This window comes from Diorhabda sublineata, chromosome 10 (assembly GCF_026230105.1).
Source record: "Diorhabda sublineata isolate icDioSubl1.1 chromosome 10, icDioSubl1.1, whole genome shotgun sequence".
Taxonomy (NCBI): Eukaryota; Metazoa; Arthropoda; class Insecta; order Coleoptera; family Chrysomelidae; genus Diorhabda; species Diorhabda sublineata.
In genome coordinates, this window is record NC_079483.1 from 7,221,297 (window position 1) to 7,247,001 (window position 25,705).

The following is a 25,705-nucleotide window of genomic DNA, read 5'->3' on the forward strand; positions in this document are numbered from 1 at the left end:
GTAAACGAATGCATTTATCACGGCCTTTTAATAAACCTGACTTCTAGTCAAAATATTTCCGTCGAAATGTATTCGATTTTGGAATGTTTATTTTGATTTAAAAACTCAGACTAAACCAATACATAATCCATGAATACGCGGTCGAGAACGTTGGCGTTTCAAATAAATACTATTAAACCATGGAAAAAATTACTTGCTGCTCATATGTGCAAAATAATATTGAAGACATTATACGGGGCGTTTCAATAAAAAATTCACCTCGACTCTAGAATGAAATGAAAAGCAAATTACACGTTTTTTACGATATTGTCGAAACTACTGGCAACACTGTAATGAAATTTCATACGAATATGTTAAGTTGATACGTTTCGTACATTTTGAATTTGTTTTTCATATCTGACTCTCGTAGAGGGCGCTAGTTCGTAACCTAACCTAACCATTAAATACGAGGGTAGCCTGAAAAGTTTTCGATCGATAAAATAAGGTTGGGAAACAGGAAAAAGTCATTAGGAGCAAAATTTGGCGAATACTGTGGGTGGTCTCCCTTCACCTTATCGAGCAGTTATTGGTCTGGAAGATAGTCGATTAACATAAACCCATGACTATCCCAAAAAACTTTCCCAACCAATGAAACCTGAAACTATTTTCGAAAAAGTTTCGTCGTTGGCAGTCCAATGTCTTGACCTTTTTTTTTCGTTTTAAAACTGTAATTGTAGATCAGGTTTCATATACAGATAGAAATCGTTCCAATTTGGTTAAGCCGTTTCAATAAGATCTTGGAAATATTCATTTTGAATGCACTTTTGGTCAACGCGCGGATAGTTTGAGTTTAATGTAACAAAGACTCAGGCTGCTTATTTTTCTGCACTACAGCTGAGGATTTTGTCTTTTCCGGATATAAAATCGTCATCATCATCAACGCTTGTAAGTTGTTGAGGTTGTAAGAAATACGCCTTGGCATAATCTTTACAAGCACTTGGAGCCTTCGAGGCTGTGGAATCAGCTATAAGCATTACAACCTACAGAAGTTTAAGATCAATGCCCACAAGCATCTCCGCGTTCTCTTCATTTGCCTAATCTTAATCCCATGATGGTCCAGGACCATTTGGTCAGCTTCTTCGATTGGTTGTCGCTGTTTTCAGCTCATCTGGAAATCACTTAGACGATTGTCAAATAAAACTAAACGTTCAAGATGGCGATAGCTACTGAAACAGTCAAGTTAGAGAGATCCCCTTATAATATATAGCGTCTAATATTTATTATGAGGGTGATACAATTCAATAAAACGATATAAACCGTATGAAGAAGGGGGAGATTAAACGCGGAACGGTCCAAGGTTGCACAAGACTCATCCCATTAGTTTTTCCCTGTCATTCTGAATGTATTGACAGTATTGATTTAATATAATAGAATCGGGCGATTTAAGTGATGACTATTCTATATATAATTGGACGAAAAAAATGTATCGAATATTGCGAAATAGAAAAATGTAAACAACAATTTTTATTACATACATAATTAGTCGTACCAGTAATTATGTAAGTCACGTGTTGTAAACATTAAAAATCACTTAATTTCCCGTAGAGGGCAAATGAAAGTCGTATCGATTCTAGTCGGTAATTTTTATTTGTAACACTTTTACGTAGTTTCTTTTTCTAATAAAACATTTTAGGATTTATATATCACATCAATGTGATTATTGATTCAATAATTTTCGTAGTAGATTCTAATCGTTTCTACTCTTGTTTCAGGTACAGACCAATTTTCACCTTCTTGGGCCTCGTCAGTATAGCTTTTTTGCATCGAGCTATTTAGAATGAAGATATTTAATGCCGCATCGACAAATATCAGTTTTTGATCAAAATATCTCGAAATGGGATTCTGAAAATGTTGTAGAAATGGTAACAAACGGAAATCCGAGGATACGATTTCGGGCGAGTGTAGTGGGTCTCATTTTTTATGCTTAATCGAGCAAAAATCGTTGAAATATGTCCAAAATCGATTGGATTTGTTTTCGTCGAAGATATTTTGTCCATTCGACCGAGATTGGTTTAATTCACAGTTTGACATAGATTTGCTTTCGCAAGCAAATAGATTTTGGATATTCTGAATTTTTGCCATTATCAAGTCTTCATAGACGAAGACATATCCCTTGATATTCAAAAGCTTTTTATCGGTGGAAATAATCTGAATGCGATGGAATAAAAAACAAAACAAAAGGTTCAGTATTTGTCCAAAAAAAAAAATATTTAACAACCTGTTAAGGATTAATTTTTATGCTAAACTCGCAATTTACTTTTTATAGATTTAAGAAATTTCATATTATTTCTCATTCTGATAATCAATAAATGATGTTAATTAATAATGTATAAATCCAATTAATCGCTATAATAGGGATAAATTACAAATTGTGATTTTATCAATTTTTCATTAAAAATCATTTAATTCGATTGACGCTGAATATAATATACAATGCGGTTATTTTTAAATGACCGTAACGTTAATAACAACGAGGTCAGACAGTCACATCGATATCGGGCATTTTATTTGTAAACTTTTTTTTTTATTCAAATAAAAGTCAATAATTTCCACACGGCGACTCAATGAATAATCACCTAAAATATAAAAGTATGTCTCTCATGAATATCGGTTTCCAACGCAAGAATTTCACCAAGGATCTGACAGTGCAAGGTCCGGACTAAATGCCGGATGCGGTAGGACTTCAATACCACAAAGTTCTTCGTTATTATTCCTCGATATAGAAGAACCAACATTCGGTTAACCAAACCAACAGATACACAACAAGACTTTTCGTTTTCCATCGCAAGTAACGAAGATTACCTTCCGGTAAGGCGAGGAGCTGTTAATAAACCTCTACTCGTCGCGGTATTTAGCTTGAATCTCGATCAATTCAAGGGAGATAATAGATTGGTTTTCAAGTATTAAAATTTTTCATCTATACTAATTATTATAAAAAACGTACCGCGTCGTCAGTATACAAAGAGGACGATTCAAAAAACGAGTTACGACATGTCCTAAATTGGGAAGTAGGATTTTTCGCTTATGTAAATCCTCGTTATAAAACGAGTTTAGTGTTAACCGTTAGACATTTTCCCTAGGTGTAGATATATATATATATATATATATATATATATATATATATATATATATATATATATATATATATAGAAAGCGGTTATTAGTAATGATTTTTTTTCTATTTTCAATTATTAAACGACATTGAAAAAACACCCTCTTTCCTTTCTTTACCCTCTTCTATTTTACTACCCTACAAAAATCTGAACTGAAAGAAGTAGTTCGAGATAACGAATTATTTTATAGATCTAGAAGGCATTAGAACGAAAAGGGTCGGGGAGATTTTATTACAACAAAAAAAAATGTCGTTCTTTGTAACTAGAAAAAAAATCGGGTATAATGAGTTGTGTATTCATTTGTAGAATTCACGATGATATATTTATGAAAACCCTCGTAACTATTGAGAAATTATTAATTTTTTGTTTAAATGAAAGTAATATTTTTTGTTTTGAACTTATAATTTGGAAATAACTTTTTTGAAAACAAAGTTTGTATGCTGAAATGAATTTACATTCATAAATGCCTTTTGGGTTGTTTTTTTTGTGTACTGATCTCTACATAATTAAATTTCATTTTTTTGTAGTCGAAATAAATTTTTTTACGTATATTATATAAATCCATTACCGAAAACTTCTCTTCTTTTTTGTCTTGTCGTATTTTCTACACCTTTTTATAGAATCGAACAACGATGTTGAAATTTTAGTATACTAATTGTCTACATTTTATCACAAACTAAATTATCCCCACCTCAAAGAAAATTCCAAACTTACCTAATAAGTCTAGACTTGATATTTACTTTACACCATTGAATTTTGAAATTTGTAAATAAATGCAAGAATTTATAAAACAATTTTATGTCTGGATTTATATTATTGAGCAATACTTATTCATTATCACAATTTACGACAGATTTTCAAGAATTCAATGTAAAAATCTCACAAATAAATATCTAATTGTTTCATTCAGATTAGTTTTTATTTTTAGAAACCTCGTATAACTAATTTTATATAACACAAACTCTAACATACTAAACTATTCACTAACATTATTATCTAACAATCAAATTCCTTATTATTATTACTTATTAACTCCCCTGCTGCTAGACACTCGCTTTATATACTATAATCACTTTCCAGAAACTTCGACTTCCCTAAAATCTCCAATTTATCGTAAATAAACACAAAGGTCTTATTAAAAATTGTCTCTCTTTCTCACACACACACACAAATGAAGATCTAATTGTTTCATTCAGATTAGTTTTTATTTTTAGAAACCTCGTATAACTAATTTTACATAACACAAACTCTAACACACTAAACTATTATACATTATTATCTAATTTATTTAAACACCGTTTGGTTTTACATCAAATTACTTATTAACTCCCCTGCTGCTAGAGACTCGCTTTAAATACTATAATCACTTTCTAGAAATTTCGACTTCCTTGAAATCTCTAATTTATCGTAAATATACAGAAATATCTTATTTAAAATTGTCCCTTTCTCTCACAAATAAAGATGTAATTGTTGTATTCGGATTAGTTTCCATTTTTAAAACACTAATTTTTGTATTATTCTTCTTTTTTTTTAATAGTTGTTAGTCACAAAATATCTGGATGAATTTAGACACACAAAGAATCTTACTTACGTAATTTATTTATAAACACACACAAACACTAACACACTAAACTATTCACTAACATTATTATCTAATTTATTTAAACACCGTTTGGTTTTAAATTTCACTATCTCTATGACATCAGATTACTTATTGACTCCCCTGCTGCTAGAGACTCGCTTTATATACTATAATCACTTTCTAGAATCTTCGACTCCCTTGAAATCTCTAATTTAACGTAAATAAACACAAAGGTCTTTATAAAAACAATCACAGCAAAATGCAAGCAGGTCACAATAAAACGATTTACCAGCGGTTACACCAAAATTTAGCTACGATTGACATATTAGAACGGGTCCGGCTTCACGGTCTATGTCAGTAGACGAGTTTGTAACATTATTATGTATTTTTATTGATGATTTTAGACAACAAAACGTCGAATCAATTTAAAATTTCATATTTATAAGGATGATAATACAATAATTTCATAAATTCGCATCACTATTCTTGCAAAGTCTTCTAGAATGTATATAACGAATTTTTTCGGCTCGTGCAACGTAGCCCGAGATACTGTCAAGAGATGGCGTTAGAAAGCATCGACATGATGTTGTCTTTTTTATAGGTTTTCGATGGTTAGGTTCTGAACAAGCGTATGTAGTAGCATATACCCCAATAGAAGATCGAGCGTGAAAATGAACATCATATACTAGAATTTATTGACTTAAAATTAACACGTTGTGGGATAAAATATCCGTCGATTTATATAAATTACGCTATCAGAATTTGACGGAACTTTGAATATTGTGATTAACCTGTTGAAAGAAAAAAAATCGCGAAAGCTATAACTATCCTGGTACAGCGGCAACACTGTACTAATCTTTGGAACATTTAGTCCTAGAAGCTATAATAGCTTTCAGCAATACCAGGAACGTTGTTGACAACTATCTATTGTGCTAAAAAGGTTTCGAAGGGTGGTAGAAATATTTAAATTATATATGGGGTTGTCGACAGGTAAAAAAAAACCTTTTTATCTATCTAACGGATTTGTAGTTTTAATTAGAAATAAAACCGTTTAGTTCTCGTATAGAGGGATGGGAATTACTTATTGTACAGGGTGTATAAAAAAATGTTCACCGTCTATAGGATAATTTTATATGAATATGGTTTGTAAGCTGATACCTCGTATGAATTTGTTTTTATATCTGATTTTCATAGGGGGAGCTAGTTACACGATTCGTACCAAGTAGTTGAACATTTTCATGGTTAAAATTATTATTTCAAATTTCGAGAGAACTTAAACTTCAATTAATTGTTCACAAAAAAAACCGAAACTGAGTATGGTTTTCGAAATATTTTGATTGGAAAATTATGAACTGTTAACTGATACGGTTTATAGTAAGTATAAAGTTATTAATTAAACAAAAAAAAACACGAGACGAAAATTAAAATGAAAAGTAAGAGCTGTTGGACTTGTCTGTAATAGTAAAGATGTAGCTGTTGCTCTTCAAGTATCCTCCAAGTCTTGAAGAAGACTGTTTCATGAAACCGATCCAGAAGTAGATGATTAAATTGAAAGAATTGGTTCCTTATCCACCGTATAGTCCAGACCTGGCACCCAGTGACTACTAGCTACTCTCTGATCTCAAACAAATGCTCGTCGGTAAGAAATTCAGCTCAAATGATGAAGCAATTGTTGGAATTGAAGCATATTAATTCCAGTATTTTTTAAAATATTTCTCACGGTTTGTGAAATTACTCCAACGTTTCGAGCTTCAGCTTCAGACACGATTGACTGATTAATATTCAGTATAAAGTAGCTATGACTGCGCCCGTATACAATTAGAGCAATTATTCTAACAATTAACCCCGTTGGTAAATTTAAATTTCTGTTTACACTAATCGATATTTTCCTTGTGCCATTTTTGGTATTTTTTCGATTCTAGTAGTGTAACATTAAACTCTGACGTCGATTCTGTAAGCAATGTTGCCGTTTTTATGGGTGTTGCGTTAATTTTTTGGTATATATATCAAATATTAAGTGTCGGTGGCGGTGGAAGATGTCGGAATAACGTTCAAAGTTCAAATAAATTTTCGTAATTTCGTCATATACCTATCAGTTTTTGGAATTAAAAGTTATGTTTAGACTTCATTTCTACACTATACACGCTCGTCGAAACTACACTTTTGGATATACAACGTAAACAGATGGTCAAAACTTGAAGATACTGATTAGAAGCTAAAGCTGAAAATTATTAACTGTTGCCTGCCAAAAACTAATAATGAAATATTTTTTTCCTACATTAGAATACTAAAATTTTTTTTTTGGTATCAGTATCAGTTCTTGTTTCCTGATCCTAAATATGAAATTGTTAAATATCCCAAAAAGCAGCTTCTGTTTCGTTATATAAAAAGTGTTCCAGGACTTCGGGAGTCACTAGATGACGGGAAAATAATTGTGTGAAATAAAAAAATTTTTATACGACCTTCGTTTCCGAGGTATAGGCGTTTAAAGTTGCGAAATCAGAATTTATATTTAAGAATATTTGCGAAATTGTACATTCGAACATTATGAATTTTCGATAGATGATTACGTATGTCGTATGTAGTGTGTTTGACTAAATAAATCATCTTACACTACTATATGAAGACCAGGGACGGCTCATGCCCTGAGGTTAACAATCTATAACTTACAGGGATAACCTGTACAATTTAAAGATAGCAAAAATGAATTTTTCAATCGATTTTTTAACAAAAAAGTACTATTTGTTTAAATCGATTTATTTTGGTTCGCCTTAAAGAGACATTCTTGAGAAAATTATCATAAATTGTAATTATTATTAGAAAATACTTACAGGAGATATTGAATCAAACATTTATAAATGAACTGCATACTGTCGAACATCGTGTTACTTACATAAGGATATAATTGAAATGTGGAAAAATTTAGGTCAGCCTACAACTTATCAAATAAATTTCTAGATAAATAATAAGTTGGTGACACATTTGTTTGAAAAGTATTGTTTACTGATGAAGCCTCATTACGGTACAATTCGAACAAAAAATCAACGTCGATTTTGCGTCTGAATATGGTCAGAATTTCTCTAAAATGATTTCCCACCCATGTTATGCGATATTCCTCTGAGCATTCGTAGAAACATGTGGTCCATGCACGATGGAGCTCCTCTCCATTTCTCAAATGATGTGAAAAATCATCTTAATAACGTTTTTCCCAATAGGAGGATTGGTCGGGGATGTCCAATTGCATGTCCACCACGTCCCCTTGATTTGAATACAAGTGATTCATTTTTTTGAGAATCTTAAAAAATTGAATAAACTCCCATTGTGACGCTATAAGGTAGAAATATCCTTCCTAGACCCCGGAAATGTGTAGAAGTGCCCACTTCGAACACTTATTGATTTTTTTTATATTTTTATTCAACACGTAAATCAATTAAAAACGTTTGATTGTGTTTTAATACCTCCTGCAAGTATTTTCAATAAATAATTACAATTTACGATAATTTTCTTCAGAATGTCTTTTTATGGCGAACGATCTAAAAATCTCTTAAGCCATAAACGTTTTAAGAGTAGCTTTTTGATAAAAAATCATTTCTGCTATACTATGCTAAGTTATAGATTGTTAACCATTGGGCATGAGCCGCCCCTGGTCTTCATATAGTAGTGTAGGATTATTTATTTCGTCAAACACACTACGTGGACATACGTAATCATCCATTTCAAATTCATAATGTTCGAATGTATAATTTAGCAAATTATTAATTAAATATAAATTCTGATTTCGCAACTTTAAACGCCTATAACTCAGAAACAAAGGTCGTATGAGAATTTTTTTATGTCACACAATTATTTTCGCGTCATCTAGTCACTCCCGAATTTTTTGCATCTAGTTCCGGAACACCCTGTATAGGTTTCTGCACGTGCATAAAGATATCTAGTGTTTTTTCGAAATTCTTAGAGATTATGAGTTTCAAACGAAAATAAAACTTTTTTTATATTTTTTTTAATTAATATCAGTAAAAAAGAATTGAATGTTCCTAGTTTACTTTCTTAATATCAAGAGCTAAATGGGAAATTAGTATTGAGTATTATGTAGCGAATTTGTGAAATAAAATAATTTTCTTTTTTCAATAATAATAATAATAATAATAATAATAAAAATAGGCATTTTCGAATCAGTTGAAGATAGATAAAAGACATTGTAAATGATGTCTAGATTTCAAAAAATAAAGAATATAAAAGGGGTTGCATTTAAAATAAGATTGGTTAAAATACAAATCGACGGTTTCATTTATCAACGTATTTATACCATTATTTGGTATTTCAACATTGATTACTCGAATTCTAGCTAAGTCACCGTTTATACACTATTATCATGATGTACATAACTTAATGTATGTCTGGCAGATCCTGGCACTTAATTTAACATATCAATCTACTTGAAATAATGAGCTCTTTTAGACCGTTATTCGTTTCCAAAACTCTGGAGGGTTAATTTCTCGTTTATCACTTGCTTTCAAATAAGATAAATGCTATTGACAAAAACCATTTGTGACCCGAATCATTCCAATTTTGTTCTTAAACTCCCAGAGGGATTTCTCATTCTAAATCCACTCCAGATCTATACTAAATAATTTGAACTAATATATTGACGTTCTATATAGTACAAAAAAAATCATAATCAATTTTACAAGTTATATTGGTGAAATATTGTCGTTTTAAAATTTACGTCTTATAGCAAAATTATTGGTGAATTATATTAATATTAGTATTAATGTAATAAGTATATCATTGTAAACACAAATGTTAATGTATTTTTTTTCTTAACCACCCCGTATACGAGTAGATGAATATTAATGAAAATACAATCAAATATATAGTGAATAAAAAAAACTAAATATGAATAGTTTTCTTCTATAAGAAAACAATGAGGAAGGTCCTCAACACTCACTCATGCGCAGAACCGTTATACCTTATACAATTATATTATGCCTACATGAAAATACTCGTTTAAATAATTAATTTGGATTTTATTCATTACATTTACTTTAAAACTTGTGTCGTTTTTTATATAAAGGTAAATTAGAATTTGTGAGAAGGTCGAAAACAATTTGGATATTTTATGTTAATGTCTCATGACAAGCGAGTTGTTTTAGTAGGAAAATATTTGTTTTCGAACGATTTGGTTTGGATATTTAAAAAGATTATACACTCAATATAAACACGATTTAATAATTAAAAGCGATAGAAAACTGGACGGAAAATGGCAAATTCAATTTTACACCAGCAGTATGTATTGATTTGTAGAGAGTAGTTTTTTTAGTGTTATGTGGCGATTTAGATAGTATAAAGATTATAATATAGTCACACTAAAACTTACATTGAATTAAAAATAGAAGTCTACCTTGAAAACTTAAAAAGTAAACAGCACATTACATAAAAATTTAGTTATCACAGTTCACAGCCTTATCTGATTTTGTGGTACATTATCTGATGAAAAATACTCGCAGTACCTTCTTATTTATAGTCAATTTTTGTCTCATGACAATTAGACACTTTTTTAACTTTCGTTTGACGATATTATCACTATTCCATACGCGATATACGGGAACCAACATCGGACATAATTAGTTGTAAGACACAGAACGACAGTAAGTGTCAACGGGATAGACACGGAACGTAGAGTTCAGAGCGTGGCGAGCCGACTAACTTGGCTATGTCAAGTGTACTGTAGTAGTCGCCTCGTCGTGATCACGAACGTCTAGACAGTTGGATATCACACCCCCCTCTCGCTCTTTCTGCGCCCCGCACTCTTTGATAACACAGGCGACCCTGACTGATGCACATACACACGCAGTATTCATCGCCGTTGTCAAATCTCTTCATTTTTCTTTAGATTCAAATATATTACTTTTTTGACATTCGCGTTTTAATTTTGATTGTGCAAAGAACCGGAGAAAATATTTACATCAAAATGCATATTATAAGAAAAATCTATTGATAAATAAAACACCAAAGTCATCACCAAATAATCCGGATTTCTGCATGGATACATTTTAGATTAGATACGCGATTAACTAAATTTATCAGGTGCATTCGAAATATATTTCATGTCTAATACTAATGTTTTTAAGTTAATTTTTAGAAATTATATGGAAAGTAATAGATATTGAGTCTGTTGGAACCTATATTCATAGCCAAAAAATGTTTTTATTGTCCACAAATCATCTTATTTTTGATTATTGGAATATTAAGATTTTTGTTAGTTTGATAATAAATACATATTATTAAAATTTAATAATGGAAATTGGTCGTTGGCAAAACACTAATGTTGGTTTATTTCTTTTTGGTGAATATACTTGTATTGTTCAATATATTTAATTATCGTAATTATAAAGCTTAATCATAAAAAAATTTATCGAGAAAACTTCGCCCGAAATATTTCTATCTGAAGTAAAATTGAATTAGGCAACATCGCAAATCGTTATTTTTCGGAAGTTTGTATAATTAATCATTTACCAATAATTTTTTCAACTCCGCTTACTATCTTAACCTATAAGATAGACACATTCCGAATGTATTCTGAATATTTTTTGGACGTGTCAAATGCGCATGCTTTGTTCAGAATATATATTCCTCCGCTAACGATTTATGAACATCCAAAATTGTAATTTGAATTCAAAATTAGTAAAATAAAATGTATATGATTAACTGGCGGAAGGTTTATTCTGGATATTTGTAAGTAGAAAGTCAACTACTACGTTTTTGGAATACTATTACGTAGAAAACCACGTAGGTTAGAGGTTATTTTATGGTAAATAACACGAACAGGATGAATGGCGCATGCGCGAGATTAAAAATCCTTGTCCCGTGTCCGAGGATACATCGAACGTATTCAGAACACGTTCGGAATTAGAAATGTGTGCTCCACGAGCCCTATTTTGAATCCTGAACATTTGTTAGTAGAACGACGAACGCACCATTTCAAACTGCGCATGGTCGGGGATGTAAAACACTTTCGTGGAATGTTTACGATGTAACAAACGTATATAAGATGAAAAACAGTCGTCTACAAAATGATTATATAGGGTTAATGAGGATACACCATAAAATTCACTACAACGTTTATGTGACAATACCAGTTTTTATCAGTGTTATAAAATCCACTCTCTACTAAGTCTGTAGATTTCGAAAGTATCGAGAAATTTACAATTATGGCAATAATAATACGAAGCTTTTTAAGTGTTTATTCCTTATATAGTTTTTTTCTAATTTACGCGGACATATTATATGGTAGAGAGAATTTATATATAAGCTGTGTTTGAGTTTTGATATCGGCAACAACGTTGAATGTAAGTAAGTGTTCGTCGTTTCATTCCATATGGCCCACTTTACAACTACCACCAGTACATTGTATGTAGAGACGCGGCGGGTGCATTGTCAGAGAAACGAAGTTCTACAGTCACACAGGCTGCTTTATTCGTCGACACAAGGCTGGAAGAATAAATAATAATATATGTACGTGTGTATATATAAACGGTTCATGATATGGATATGGTGAAGAACCTTATTATCGTCGTACTTACATACAACAACAAGTCTCTTTTTTTCTCTCGCTCTCTCTCTCTCTCTCTTTCAGTCTGTTGTTTCAGACAAACAGTGGCGGATAAGTATCACGGTGTACATAACCCCAACCTTGGTCGTTTCCATCAGACAGTAAAAACAAACTTGTTCTTTAACCACAGAACTAGTCGCGAATAGATTTATTCGATTTAATTATAATTCACTTTTGATAACTTTGTTTCGCAATAATTGAAATTAACATACAATGTCCAATACGATAAAGTTAAACTTGCGCATTACTACCCACAGTTAGTTTTTGTAAAAGTTCAACAAACCCTATTATAAATATAGCAATGTACCCTGCGGAATACCAGAGAATACATATTGTTCCTCAATAGGTACTATTTTTTTTTTATTTTTGAAGACATCTTCAGTACTGACGATGTCTTCACTGTCTTAATTTTTACTTATTTTGACGAATTATTCAAGATACTTGAAATATTCAAATTTATTATTTAGCTTACGAACTATTGGCAAGTGAGGTAACATTTTTCAGTCGCTAAATATAATAGGAAACATTTTTATAATTGATCTAATTGTAAGTTTTATAGTCACAAGTTTATTAAGAAATTTATTTATTTGGATATGTTTCACATCTATCGGCAAGTTGTCGAAGCGATCAAATCAACGGTAAATTGAGGATTTCTGTCCAAGACTATTATTTCGTTTGATAGTCAAACACAAGGTGGCACTGATATACAAAGAATAAAAAAAGGTTTATTACATTGGTTTTTTATTTTTATTTTATTATACTTAAATGTATTTCTATATCCTACTGGGTATCCCGAGGACGAATAAATACATACAACGAAAATTTACAAAAGTGTTCAAAAATTGAGAAAGGAAACAAATAAAATATTCATTTATGTATAAAAGCGCCATCTTTTAGCCAGTAGTCATAGCAAACATTGTTTCATTAGATAATTTCTTCCCAATTATTAGTTTAGTTTCACAGAAAACTGTAGCGTAAGTTTAACAAAAAAATTATTGTTTGAAAAACTGATAAAATGTTTTTAGCATACCAAACTAACTACTAACTACTAACTACAATTTATTTTTCGATTTTGTTTTATAGTCAAACACATATTTGGTATATACAAAGAATAAAAAAAAAGTTAATTACATTCGTTTTATAATTATACTCATATATATTTCTATTTATATCCTACAGGGTATCCGGCGGACGAATACATACATAAAACGAAAATTTACAAAAGTGTTTGAAAATTAAGAAAGAAAACAGATAAAATAATATTCATTTATGTATAGAAGCGCCATCTTTCAGCGAGTAGTCATAGCGAACCTTGTTTCATTAGATGATTTCTTCCCAATTATTAGTTTAATTAGTTTATTAACAGAAAACTGTAGCTTAAGTTTAACAAAAAAATTGAAGTTTGAAAAACTGATAAAACGTTTTTAGCATATCAAACTAAAAATTACAATTTATTTTTCGATTTTGTCTTATGGTCAAACACAAGGTGGCGCTGGTATATACAAAGAATGAAAAAAAGTTAATTACATTCATTTTATAATTATACTCACATATATTTCTATTTATATTTTATAGGGTGTCCGGCGGACGAATACATACATATAACGAAAATTTACAAATTTTTTTAAAAATTAAGAAAGCAAACAGAAAAACTAATATTCATTTATGTATAGAAACGCCATCTTTCAGCGAGTAGTCATAGCGAACGTTGTTTCATTAGATGATTTCTTCCCAATTATTAGTTTAATTTTACAGAAAACTGTAGCTTAAGTTTAACAAAAAAATTGTAGTTTGAAGAACTGATAAAACGTTTTTAGCATACCAAACTAAAAACTATAATTTATTCTTAAATTTTTGGTTTAATTAACTTTTTAAAACTGTATTTTTGCTTTTGCTATTTTGAATCCGTGTTTAATATGTACAGAAATGTTGATTGTAGTTTTTTTATGAATTCTAGCGAATCTGATCAGCATAATCAGATATTTGGATCGAAATATTGCATTGCCGACAGTTTTTTGACAACAGTGAACAGTTAAAACTATATGTTTGCTCAAAAGTAGGGTACAATCAAAATCTAAAACATACAGGTGAAACTATTAAAAGCGTGTTAAAATAATATGTTCACAAAAAAGATTTGATAAAACATATTATACGAAAAACGTTGGAAATATTTTATTGACATGATAAAACTAAACCCAACAAATGAATAAGTAGTTTTAGACATCTAAGTAATTTATTACAAGTTTATAGATTGTTTCATTCAATGTATAATTTTATGAACAAATGTGTTCATTAGTTAAGGGTTTAAAGAAAATTTGTGTTTTTGAAGTTTCGATAGAAATTTATTTATATGAACAGAGTTAACACGTTGACCGATACGGTTTTGATCTGAAAAGTTCACAAACCAATTGTAGATTTGAAATTTCGTTATGTTTTAAATATATTTTGTTGAAATATGAACTGCCTACATTGAATGCATATTTTTTAATACCATAAATACTAGTTCCTCTCAAATCAACTTTTTGCAACACCGGCAAATATTGAAAAGCGTCATCGTCGATAATTTCTATGTTATTACTTTGCAAATACAACTCCTCCAAATTTTGGATATTTACAAAAGTTCCATTCTTAATTTGTTTAATATTATTGTTACTTAAATCAATTAATTTTATATTATTTAAAGAAAAACTATGTGTAGGAATAGAAATTATCTTATTATAACTCAAATTAATATGTGTTAGATCTTTTAAATTTCGTAGTTCTTCTAAATAAATAGATTTTATATTATTATTCGATAAATCTATAGATCGTACCGTTGTAATTTGTTGTAAAAATTGTAAATCCTCTAAATGATTATTTGATATATTCAAAATAGAAACGTGTAGACCTAAAAATGCTTCATTTTCGATTATATAAATCTGAGAATGGCACAAATCCAATTGTACAATATAAGAATTTTTAAAAACACCGTTTTTTAAAGTCTTAAAATTATTATAACACAAATTCAACCTACCTAAATCATAATTTTGGAAATAATTTTCGGAGATATATTTTATCGAACAATTTGATAAATCCAAAGTTGCGTTTGTTCCCTCGATATAAAACAATTTTTGAAAATCGTAGCTGGATTTATCTAAATTTTCTATTTTAGAGTTTGTTAACGTTAATAATTTTTTAATTTTCACTTTTTCTAAGCATAGCTCACTCAAATTACCTTTGAAATAAGAAAGATTCAGATATTTAATTACCATTGGTACAGTTTCATTTTTAACGTTAGTTGCTAACAAGTTCAATTGTCGATTTCCTGAAAAATAGAATTTTTCCACCATTATTGTTCTGTTATTTTCTGGTATATTATACCAACGATAACCTGTCATATCGGTATAACTAAAATCTAAGCACAAAGACGGAATATTACTATATTTTTTTAATTTATTATAACTCAAATCCACGCACTCTATATTTTTTAAATATTCTTCGGATTCCGAAATTTCTATATTATTATATGATGCGTTAACTAAAATCAGATGCAAATTATTTTTAAAAACAATAAAATTGACACTTTCGATATTACATCCGCTCAAATCTATTACTTTTAACATCTTAAGGTGCGTAAATACCTCTGGAATAGTTGATATATTATTTTTTCTCAAATATAATTCTTCTAATTGTTCGGGAAGTTTAGTTACAAAATCCAAGTTTTCTATATTGTTTTCGCTTAAATCTAAAATTTTCAATTCGGGATAATTCGATGAAATGTCCTCGGAAACATCTTCAACTTCACATTCCGCAATTCTGATTATTTTAACCTGTTCTTTAACGTTGTCTTCAATATTTGCAAGAAAATGCTTAATTATCGAGTAGTTTAATTTCGAAAATTTCATTTCTTCCACCTCAGAATGATCTTTCGAATTATATTCAAACATCAAAGATTCTGATTCTTCACAAAAAAATGATTTGTCTATAAAATCGCATTCCTCGCTTATATGCACAGTTTTTACCAGCAATATAATAAAATATTTGATTGTTTGGTTCATTTTTGATGCGGACTACGTTTTCGAACTACTTTTAATGCGGTTATTATAACAATATTAGTTGAACCTCAATTTTAACAATAGCATCATTTACGTTTACCTAACATAACCTAACATAACCATCACGTTCATTGTTTGGAAACTATTCTACAGGATCGTATTCGGTTACTCAATGAAGTTGTCGCCAACAAAATTAATACTAGTATACAGTATTTATTCTTCGACGACTGGCATAGAATACAACAAACAAACCAGCACTCCTATGCTCCATTGACCATTTAAAAGCGTTTGACCGTATCAAACTCGTCGATATTATCAACCGATTTTGTTGTAGAAAACATAAACTCAGAAATAAAATCTTAAACAAACAAAATCCTTACTATTCAACAACAATATTGGACAAAGAGACTTGCTTATCCCATGTTATTCGATATAATAATGGACGGGATCAGGACCGGATTAAGATTTATAAGACCCGGGGTTAAAATAATTACGGGGCCTGCTTAAGGAATTCGGAAACCCGGAAAAATTCACAAAATAATATCAATACGTTAGAATTGTGGTATCAACACATGAAAAAATACATAATGTTTTCCAAATGATGGGCTATAGCCCCTCCAAGCCACTAGCTTATTCCGATGATGTGTTGATATGTGTGTAACATCAATAGAGCCCATTATATGCAAATTAGAGCTAATGCGAAAGCTTGAGTGACAGTTTCTCTTTTTGAAGACTGCTTTGGCTATAATTTTATTCCTAAAGTCGAAAAATTATTACCAATTAATAGAAATGGAAGTTGTATTTTTGCCACTAAACACTACCAGTTTGCTTCAATCAATGGACCAGGAAGTCATTAAGCTTTCTGTTGAAGACTTCTGGAAGCAATTCAATGTTTTGGATGCTGTAAGAATTATTTGATAATCTTGGAACGCGGTTTAACAAAAAACCGAAACCCGAGGAGAATCAGTTTCAGATCTTGAACAAATCTAGACAGCAAGAAATTGGACAAAGTGATTCGCTAGAACCAGTTGAATCGGTAAATCAAATGACAATTACAAACTTAACAGAAGGACTCGATTCGATTGAAAATGGATTACAAATTTTGGAAAAAAAAATAGATTCTAATGAAGAACACGTTTCTGCTATACGGGGAATAAAAAAGTACGAGGAAATTATGCATGAGAAGAAGAAAAACTTAACTCGTCAGGCAACATTGTTAGAATAAGTATATGAAGCTTTCGACATGAAAATAACTTCGGTTTAGGTTACTTCGTTCATAACAATGTAAATTGTTTTATTATCTTACACTTTATTAAACATTTTCCTTCTAAATAATTGTTTTCAGTAAACTCTGGTCCCGATAAAACATACTTCATATGCTAAGTTGAACCCCGACTTCGCGAATTCGACTCTGTATTATTATTTAATCGGAAGTTTTATTTTTAATTTTATATAATATATAACGAATACGATTTAAGAGGAAGTGACCAAAACTAATTAAGCCTGGGCAATTTAAAATGTTTTACACGCGTTTCCATCGAGTTCGGAGGAATTATTTTGCACAACACAAAAAATAGTTACTAAAATTTTGGGTTATACGTCAAATATTATAACGTTTTTCATAGAATCATGTATCTTTTTCGATCTGTCCAATAATGCACATTAACAATCACACAATGTTTGTTTTTTTATTCAAATAGTCGATGAATAATATGCGATGTGTGTTCTGAAAAACAAAGTTCATAGCTATGCCAAGCTTAATGAGCCTTTTTCCTGAGAATAGTGCAGCGAACGTGTCACCAGAGGCAGCACTAGTAGTAGGGACAAACATAAAATATTTACATGCAAAGCAATTGTATTTACGTGATATTATTTTATTATATAAAAATATAAATCTGACATAAAAAATTTTTTTTGAACTTGTATAATGCCAACAAAGCATTGCAGTTTTGCGAATTGTACGTCGGATAATCGATATCCAGAAGAGAATGTGTTTTTTATACCATTTATAAAGCCTTATGCTGATGAGGTTAGATGTAATAAATGGATACATGCTTCGAGGAGGGTGGATTTAACAGTACAAAAAATTAATAAATATGCATATGTGTGCTCTAAACATTTTATTGGGGGGAAAGGTCCTACTGAAGAAAATCCAGATCCTGTTTCTGCAACAATTAGTAAAGTAAGTAATAATAAATTTTTTTTTTTAAGTAATGTTTGTGATTGGAGTAAAATAAAAATTTTTTGATGAAATATGAATGATTTAAGATGTAGTAGGCATGAAACAATTCTAAATAAATAAAAATAAGGTAAAAAATACTATTTATTAGCAATACACATACTGATTTAGTAATTTCTTACGTGTTGCTTTTTTTTATTTTAAGGTTTTTGCTATTTACTGGGCTGATTGATTACTTTACGCTTTTCACTCGGATTTTTCGTAGATTTAGCTTTTTTATATACAGCAGTAATGATACTAGATGGATTATTTCCAGTTTTGCGACCTTGGTTCCATTCCTTGATTTTAGAAGTACAAGTTAGCGGTTCAAAACCATGTTGAAGCGTATATTCTTCTAATTTAAAAAGTAATGCGACAATATGAGAACAATTTAAAGATTCTGATGCTGGACATTGACATGCAGCATTTACTACGTTTCCATCTTCATCAAGACCTATTACCACGTCATAAATCGTAGTTTTAAAGGATGATTGGATTTTGGCCCTTAGATAATAATTATTTTTACAATAATTATCTTGTAAATCTTTTATACGATCACTGATACAGTATAATCTACCACGTTGGATGGCTTTAGAATTACCACAAACAGGCATTAAATCATCATCCATTTCTTGATCGTTGTCATCGCTCTCCTGTAAATTTTTCCCTTGTGTGATATACTCATGTATGATACCGTAACAAAATGAACGGGGAATCTGTTTCGACGGAAAGGTTTGCCAATTATCATTAGGATAGAAATTTGTATGAATGGGTAATGTTGTAGAAGAATCTGTCACTGTTGATCCAGATGTAGATGATGATGTAACTGTTAAAGATGCTTGCAAGCGTTGTTTTTTCTTGACTAGCCATATTCCTTTATCAATACCTTCAAAAATAACTCCTTCTCTTCCATTATTTATACAGTCGTTGACCCTATTGTATACCAATAAAAGATTACTAAAATATTAAATACTAACTAACTGATAAGTTTATCACTGAGAGTCATCATCTGCATATGTGTGCGAAATTATTTTTAAAATTAATTGAATGAATAAAAAATGAATAATAAATTTTTCATTGTTGATTACCATTGATTACAATAGCATATAACCTCTATTTTTTATTAAATTATATTCATTTATTATATTTAATTAAATTTATTTCATTACCGTAAATATTTGATACATATTTCACTCGGAAATAAATCTGAAAATCATAATTATTTTCAATTTCTTTTATTACAGTTTGAATCTACCGCTACTATTTTACTAGAGTCTGTATACTAACCCGTCTATTAATTCATTTTTTTTCCACTTATTTTTAAATTACGACAAGCAAGCCAGCGTTTTAATGTTACAATATTGTTATCTTTTACGGTTGCAAATTTTAATTTTGCTCCAGGAACATCGTTAAAAACATTTTTTTTCAAGTACACTTTACTGTGTGTTTATATGGGGATTTGACAGTGTTTGTCCCTACTGAACTACTAGCGCTGCTAGTGAGTAATTTTTCGTACTTCAGGAAAAAGGCTCATTAACAAACATAAATCTTTCTTTCGTTGTATAAAAATAAAAGAAACAAACATGTTACTTCGATAAATAATACGAAAATGTGTTTAATGGTGACATCTATCTATCAGACGTAAGATTATAGTTTGATCGTCATGTAAACAATCGACTAAACATCGTTTATTTAAAACCTAGTAATGGCTTCGACCAATTCTACTGATTATGTGATACAAAATAACATTTTGTAAGTAAATCGTGGAATTTATATGAAATCTTTCAAATTTGATACGTTTAATATTATTCAATTGTCACAAATCTCTTAAAAATATCACCCTGTAAATTGTTAGGTACTTTCTGTGATAATATTCAAAAATTTATCAAAAAATTCTGGATAATTCCAATTTACAAATAAATTATCATTAATCTATGTTACAATTTCAATACTTTTCACATTAATTAATTAACTATTTAAGATAATAAAAATAGTAGTATATTGGAAAAAAAACGACTTTAATAGAAAATTATTTGCAATAATTCTAAATTATAATCACAATTCACTACATTCTAGAAAATCTTTGGAGGTTCTCGAGAGAAAAGCTAGAAAAGATTGGGATAAAAAGTGGAAGTTCTATTTAGATTTCAATAAAGTATGTATTGAAAATTTGATTTTCAGTAAATTCTTATTATAAGATTTTTTCAGTTTATATTAGACGAAGCCGCTAAACTAGGTTATACTGAAAAAGAGTATAAACGAATTGTGCAACAATACAAACACAAACCTATTTTTTATCAAGAGGAGTCCGTTACTATTCCAGTAGAACCTACACAATTTGTACCTAAAACTTCTTCAGGTATTCAACTCGAAAATTTATTCCAAAGAAAGGTTTAGTAAAAGTATTTTTCAGCTTTTGTAGGTTGGAGAGCTGATAAAAAATTCTCTTTAGAAAAATTTGGTCCTTTATATATTAGTCCAAAGGTAACGCTGCCTCATCAACCTCCATGTTATACAATTTTTCTCGGTTAATGAAGAAATTTCTAAATAATAATATTATATTATTATAAAAATATGAAGAAAATAACAATAATTCTTTTTAATAACCTATACTGTCATCTACATATCATGTAATGTATTATTATTACAATTAAGCAGCAACCTTCATATTTATCGCTAAATATATATTATAATATAATCATTGTTTAATAGAGGGCAGACGAACAATTTAATTGTCGGATTAAACATGGCGGTCATTCTCATGTAGTCACAATGTCTCTATGAAGTCACTGTAATAATTGTGGATATATAAGCTGTAGCTGTAAAAATGAGTATACATATTTTAATGCCCAAGAATGTAGACAACCCAATATACATACGAAGTAAAATTTGCGACCAAAGTCGTGCTTTACATTGATTTATGGCAAAAACTGTTGTTTTATTATTATTTTTTCCATGTATCATATTGTTTTAGGACAGGGTCAAACTATAAATAAACTTGAATTTATAGAAGTAACAAATTATAAAATATTTTGGATGCGATCTCATTTTAACATGTCCAGCCATCTAGATTCTGTCTAATAAAGTTCCCATATACTTTTATAGTTTTCTTTCTATTTCCACCAGACAATAGAAACAGCACATTAATACACACTACTTCTAATAGGGGGCAGCATAAAATGACAAATGAAATTGGTCACCCGGTGACTTATCATTTCCAAATCTTTTAAAGTTACAGATATAATTAGTTGTATCGATTTAAATACCTTAGATTAAAACGAAAAGTTTGATAAGATATTATAAATAACAATAACAAATAGCAAAAAATATTTTACTATAAATCATAACTAGAGATTGATAGTTTTCATTTAATGTTCAACGATTGCAAAATTATGTAATATGAAAGTAATTTGTCATCATCAGTATGGATTTATGTTCAAACTCTAAATAAACTTAAATTTATAGCAGTATTTGAGAAATAATTTGGATGCGATTTTATTTTACCATGTACAGCCATCTAGATTCTGTCTAACAAAGCTCCCATATACTTTTATAGTTATCTTTCTATTTCTACCAGACTTTATATTAATATACACTTCTTCTAATAGGGGGCAGCATAAAATGACGAATGAATTGATCACCCAGTGGCTTATCATTTCCAAATCTTTTAAAGTTACAGATATAATTAGTTGCATCGATTTAAACACTGAAAGGGAAATCGTTTTTCACATAGAATCCATCGATTTTTTCTGATGCAGATCATAGAAGCTTCCAAGATTTTTTGATGGGAGTTTTTGTGGTAGACCTAATACCTTTAGATGACGTTTGATTTTCGGATTTGTAAATTATTGTATTTTGGCCCAATAACAAAATTTTCGTAGAAAGAAATTTCGATAGAAAATAATTAAGGTAATTTATAAAGAATAACTTTGTACATTATTAATTTATTCTATAATAACTTCGTACTATGAAATTTGCTTGGGAATATTCAATATTTATAAAGGATTCGATCGCTTTTTGTCTATTTCCTTTTGAAGCAAATCGAATGTATTGAAAAACTCGCTAACGATGCCGTCGCAGTCTTCTATAGAAGGTACTGAGGCTGCATCGCCGACAAATCCGAGATGCACTCGACTATCATAGCTCACCACAGCAAACCCAGTAGCTGAAATTAACAATAGATTTTTAAAACAAAAACACAATTAATTGATAATAAAATCATTGTTAAAAACTATTTGGAATAGATTATGATACACGAGAATTTTTCTATAATTAGCTAAATTGGACCAACTTACACATTTCATCTCGTTGTAAGGTGAAGAAATACGCGTCTTCTACGACATGTCCATTAAAAATGACAATTTTAGGAAATTCTGGTAAATTACTTATCACAGTGGCGTAACCCTTTAGAGGTAACAATCGTTTAATTAAAGGTGTTGGTAGAAATTTCAACAAATTAAACGTTATGAAATTGCTGATCTAAAACAATTTGAAAAATTACATTTGATAAAATAATAAATTCTTTAAAACAAAATGTAATTTTACCATTAGTTCGGAGGGATCCTTCATCAATTTCCTGGTAAATTTCTTGATTCCCTGCAATCTTTCCAATATAGAATGGGTATGGAGTTTGATGGGCATTTGCACAGGTACTATACCAAATTGGTTCCTCAATTGTGGTACCCCATTTATTGTTAAAGGTTTCAAATCTTTAGTTGCAACTATTGCTGTCGATATAGATTCGGGTACTTTATACAGAGCCTAAATTAAGTTTAAAAAATATTAAACAATGAGAAAAAAATGCCGAGACGTTTTCTTACTTTTTGATAATACTTGTATAGACTGGCCGATATAGCTGTTAGTATTATTTCAGAAAAACTAGTATCTCCAATCTGCTTTTTCATTGATTTGATTTTCTGAACTAAACCCTCTCCAGGTTTCTCGGTACCGTAAGAAACATTTTGCCTAAACGACGTCATTGGTCCTTCGTACGATTGACCTGTTAGCGATTTCAGTTCACCTCTGAAATTTTTCACCAGGAGATATCCTGCAACATAAAAAATAATAAATTATCAATGAACGAGAAAATTAATTGCTATATTTACCTGGTACTAAATAGAAATATAAAAGATTCTGAAGGAATTGAAAAATGGGAAGTTTTTGCCATTCCGGACTCTTCGGTATATTCTTAAGGCTTTCTTCTAGCTTTACGTCGTTTTCACCAAATGTATGTGCGAACAAATTCATAGCTGAGAGACCATCAGCTATCACATGATTTATTCTTATTAACATCGGAACTTGATATTCCTGAAAAAAAAATTTGAATCTACAAGGCAGAAGAAAGAGCTGATATACAAAGAAATTGTTATAATGGAATTTCATGATTTCGTCAAGTCTCGGCCTGTTTGATGTTTGTTCTTATTCTTTCTTCTTCCTGATGTGTGTAGGCATCATTGCCTGTTTTTCTTCACGTCATTGCCTCTGCTCAGTCACCTGGGAGGTTGTCACTCCATCTTTTCCTAGGTCTTCCAATGCTTCTTTGTCCTGCTGGTGATTTGTCCCTTGATATTTTCACAATTCGTTCTTCCGCCATGCGGTCAATGTGCTCATTCCATTTTATCTTTCTATCCAGTACCCAGTCATTGATATTATCTATCCCGCATGTTCGTCTTATGTTTTCACTCCTTTCTTTATCCAGTAGTGTTCTTCCCGCTATTCTTCGAACTATTTTCATTTCTGTAATCTCCAATATCCGTTTCGTTTTAGAGGTCTCAGGTCGGGTCTCTGCTGCATAGGATAATATAGGTCTGATTGCGGTCTTGTAAACGCGGGCTTTTGCTTCAGTTCGAATGTATTTATTTCGCCAGATTGTGTCATTTAGGTATGGTGTTGCTCTTGAGGCTCTTGTAGCTTGGTTTCTTACTTCCGTCTCCACGTCCCTGTGTCCAGATATTTCGATTCCCAGATATTTAAATTTCATTTCCTGGTGTATTATTTTGTTATCCACCACAAGCTTACATCTGATCGGTGTCTTGGAAGTAACCATTGATTTTGTCTTTGCCGCTGATATTATCTGATGTTTGTTCATTTTTAGAATTCTAGAAATGTCGTTTCTGCTATATATATATCGAGCATGTTTAGCGGAGTTAGAACGATATAGAAAAGTGATCGAATAATTTAATACTTACCAATAAGTTAAATGTAGTGTAAAGTGTTTAAATATATTATGCAGTCAAAGAAGTGTTTATAAATTCACCTCAACGATAATAATAGTATAAATAAAAAAGAAAAACATTAGAGTATTTAAGAAGCAAATCAATGAGATATGGAGTCTCTTACAAAGTATTTTCTAGGTATGAGTGCAGAGTTGTTGATAACCCAAAACGATTCTACAACAGTTTACAATTTAGATATTTGATACGACGAGTCTCATTACGAAAATTGAAATTCACCAAATTAATATTTAAGAATCCTTCTATGTCCTGCGTCACACGATATATATTTTTATAAAAGTAGTGATTGGAGATGCAGTTGAATAAGTTTGTTTGGAAATATAATTTTTAATACAAATTATAAACTGTTTTTGGATTTATCGTTTTCATTCGTTATTATCCCGCCTTCTTATTCTATAATTTCGTGTTAATTGAGACTGGTGTGTCCCCGAATATTATTCTTCAAACTACCTTTATATCATTAGATTCTTTCCATTCTTTTGTAGCTTTAACTACAATTACTTCGAAAAGTAATTTGTTGTCCGAAGGTAAAGGTTTGTAACTGTAAGAAAACATCAAGTCTTTCATTGAATTGAATTTTGTTTGTCCAATGTCTATGATAGTTATGTAATCGTCAGCGATGACACTTTCTCTTAGAAGAAACGGAAAACCTGAAAAATGATATCATTGTTATGAAATTATATAATTATTTATAGAAATATGCGAATAAATGAAAATGATCGACTTACCCAAAAAGGAATTCAATGAACACAATATTTTCGCATACTTATTAGGGTATCCTATCAATTTTTCATTTATTGTAGTTCTAATGTCGGCTACAATATTATCGTTTGAGTCTTTTAGATTTATCGTCATTATGATATTAATGAGATTG

General features: G+C 30.3%; 4 protein-coding genes across 8 annotated transcripts in view; 1 reads left to right on the forward strand and 3 right to left on the reverse strand.

Annotated features, from left to right (window-relative positions):
* Positions 1-10,495, reverse strand: part of LOC130449344 (uncharacterized) — a 51,132-nt gene extending 40,637 nt beyond the window's left edge. For 2 of the 5 annotated variants that reach the window (XM_056787111.1, XM_056787110.1), the window contains exon 1: positions 10,245-10,495. In XM_056787111.1, the coding sequence (XP_056643089.1) occupies positions 10,245-10,349 (105 nt within the window). In that variant the 5' untranslated portion in view covers positions 10,350-10,495. Of the gene's footprint in view, positions 1-10,111 lie in introns of all 5 variants that reach the window. The other 3 variants (XM_056787112.1, XM_056787114.1, XM_056787113.1) reach the window with 2 other exon arrangements.
* A 3,914-nt stretch (positions 10,496-14,409) lies between these two features.
* On the reverse strand, positions 14,410-16,518 carry LOC130449483 (toll-like receptor 8). Its single transcript, XM_056787331.1, has one exon. It carries the CDS (start codon positions 16,381-16,383, stop codon positions 14,707-14,709), a length of 1,677 nt encoding a protein of 558 aa, XP_056643309.1. The 5' UTR covers positions 16,384-16,518; the 3' UTR covers positions 14,410-14,706.
* A 3,785-nt stretch (positions 16,519-20,303) lies between these two features.
* Positions 20,304-21,130, forward strand: LOC130449835 (uncharacterized protein C20orf85 homolog). Its single transcript, XM_056787873.1, has 4 exons — positions 20,304-20,350; positions 20,675-20,753; positions 20,807-20,957; positions 21,012-21,130. The coding sequence occupies exons 1-4, from the start codon at positions 20,304-20,306 to the stop codon at positions 21,128-21,130; spliced, it is 396 nt and encodes a 131-aa protein (XP_056643851.1).
* Positions 21,131-22,526: 1,396 nt separating this feature from the next.
* LOC130449627 (uncharacterized) lies at positions 22,527-25,705 on the reverse strand. Its single transcript, XM_056787572.1, has 6 exons — positions 25,560-25,705; positions 23,704-25,481; positions 23,419-23,645; positions 23,144-23,359; positions 22,894-23,077; positions 22,527-22,763 (listed from the first exon to the last, which is right to left on the reverse strand). The coding sequence occupies exons 2-6, from the start codon at positions 23,978-23,980 to the stop codon at positions 22,594-22,596; spliced, it is 1,074 nt and encodes a 357-aa protein (XP_056643550.1). The 5' UTR covers positions 23,981-25,481; positions 25,560-25,705; the 3' UTR covers positions 22,527-22,593.

Excerpts from the sequence above, each read along its gene's own strand:
- LOC130449627 (XM_056787572.1), bottom strand. The coding sequence starts at position 23,980 with ATGAAATTCCATTATAACAATTTCTTTGTATATCAGCTCTTTCTTCTG. Across the intron at positions 23,360-23,418 it reads TATACAAGTATTATCAAAAA|GCTCTGTATAAAGTACCCGA; the intron begins GTAAGAAAACGT and ends AACTTAATTTAG. Across the intron at positions 22,764-22,893 it reads CTTACAACGAGATGAAATGT|CTACTGGGTTTGCTGTGGTG; the intron begins GTAAGTTGGTCC and ends TGTTAATTTCAG.
- LOC130449835 (XM_056787873.1), top strand. The coding sequence starts at position 20,304 with ATGGCTTCGACCAATTCTACTGATTATGTGATACAAAATAACATTTT. Across the intron at positions 20,351-20,674 it reads GTGATACAAAATAACATTTT|AAAATCTTTGGAGGTTCTCG; the intron begins GTAAGTAAATCG and ends ACTACATTCTAG. Across the intron at positions 20,958-21,011 it reads TGTACCTAAAACTTCTTCAG|CTTTTGTAGGTTGGAGAGCT; the intron begins GTATTCAACTCG and ends AGTATTTTTCAG.
- LOC130449483 (XM_056787331.1), bottom strand. The coding sequence starts at position 16,383 with ATGAACCAAACAATCAAATATTTTATTATATTGCTGGTAAAAACTGTG.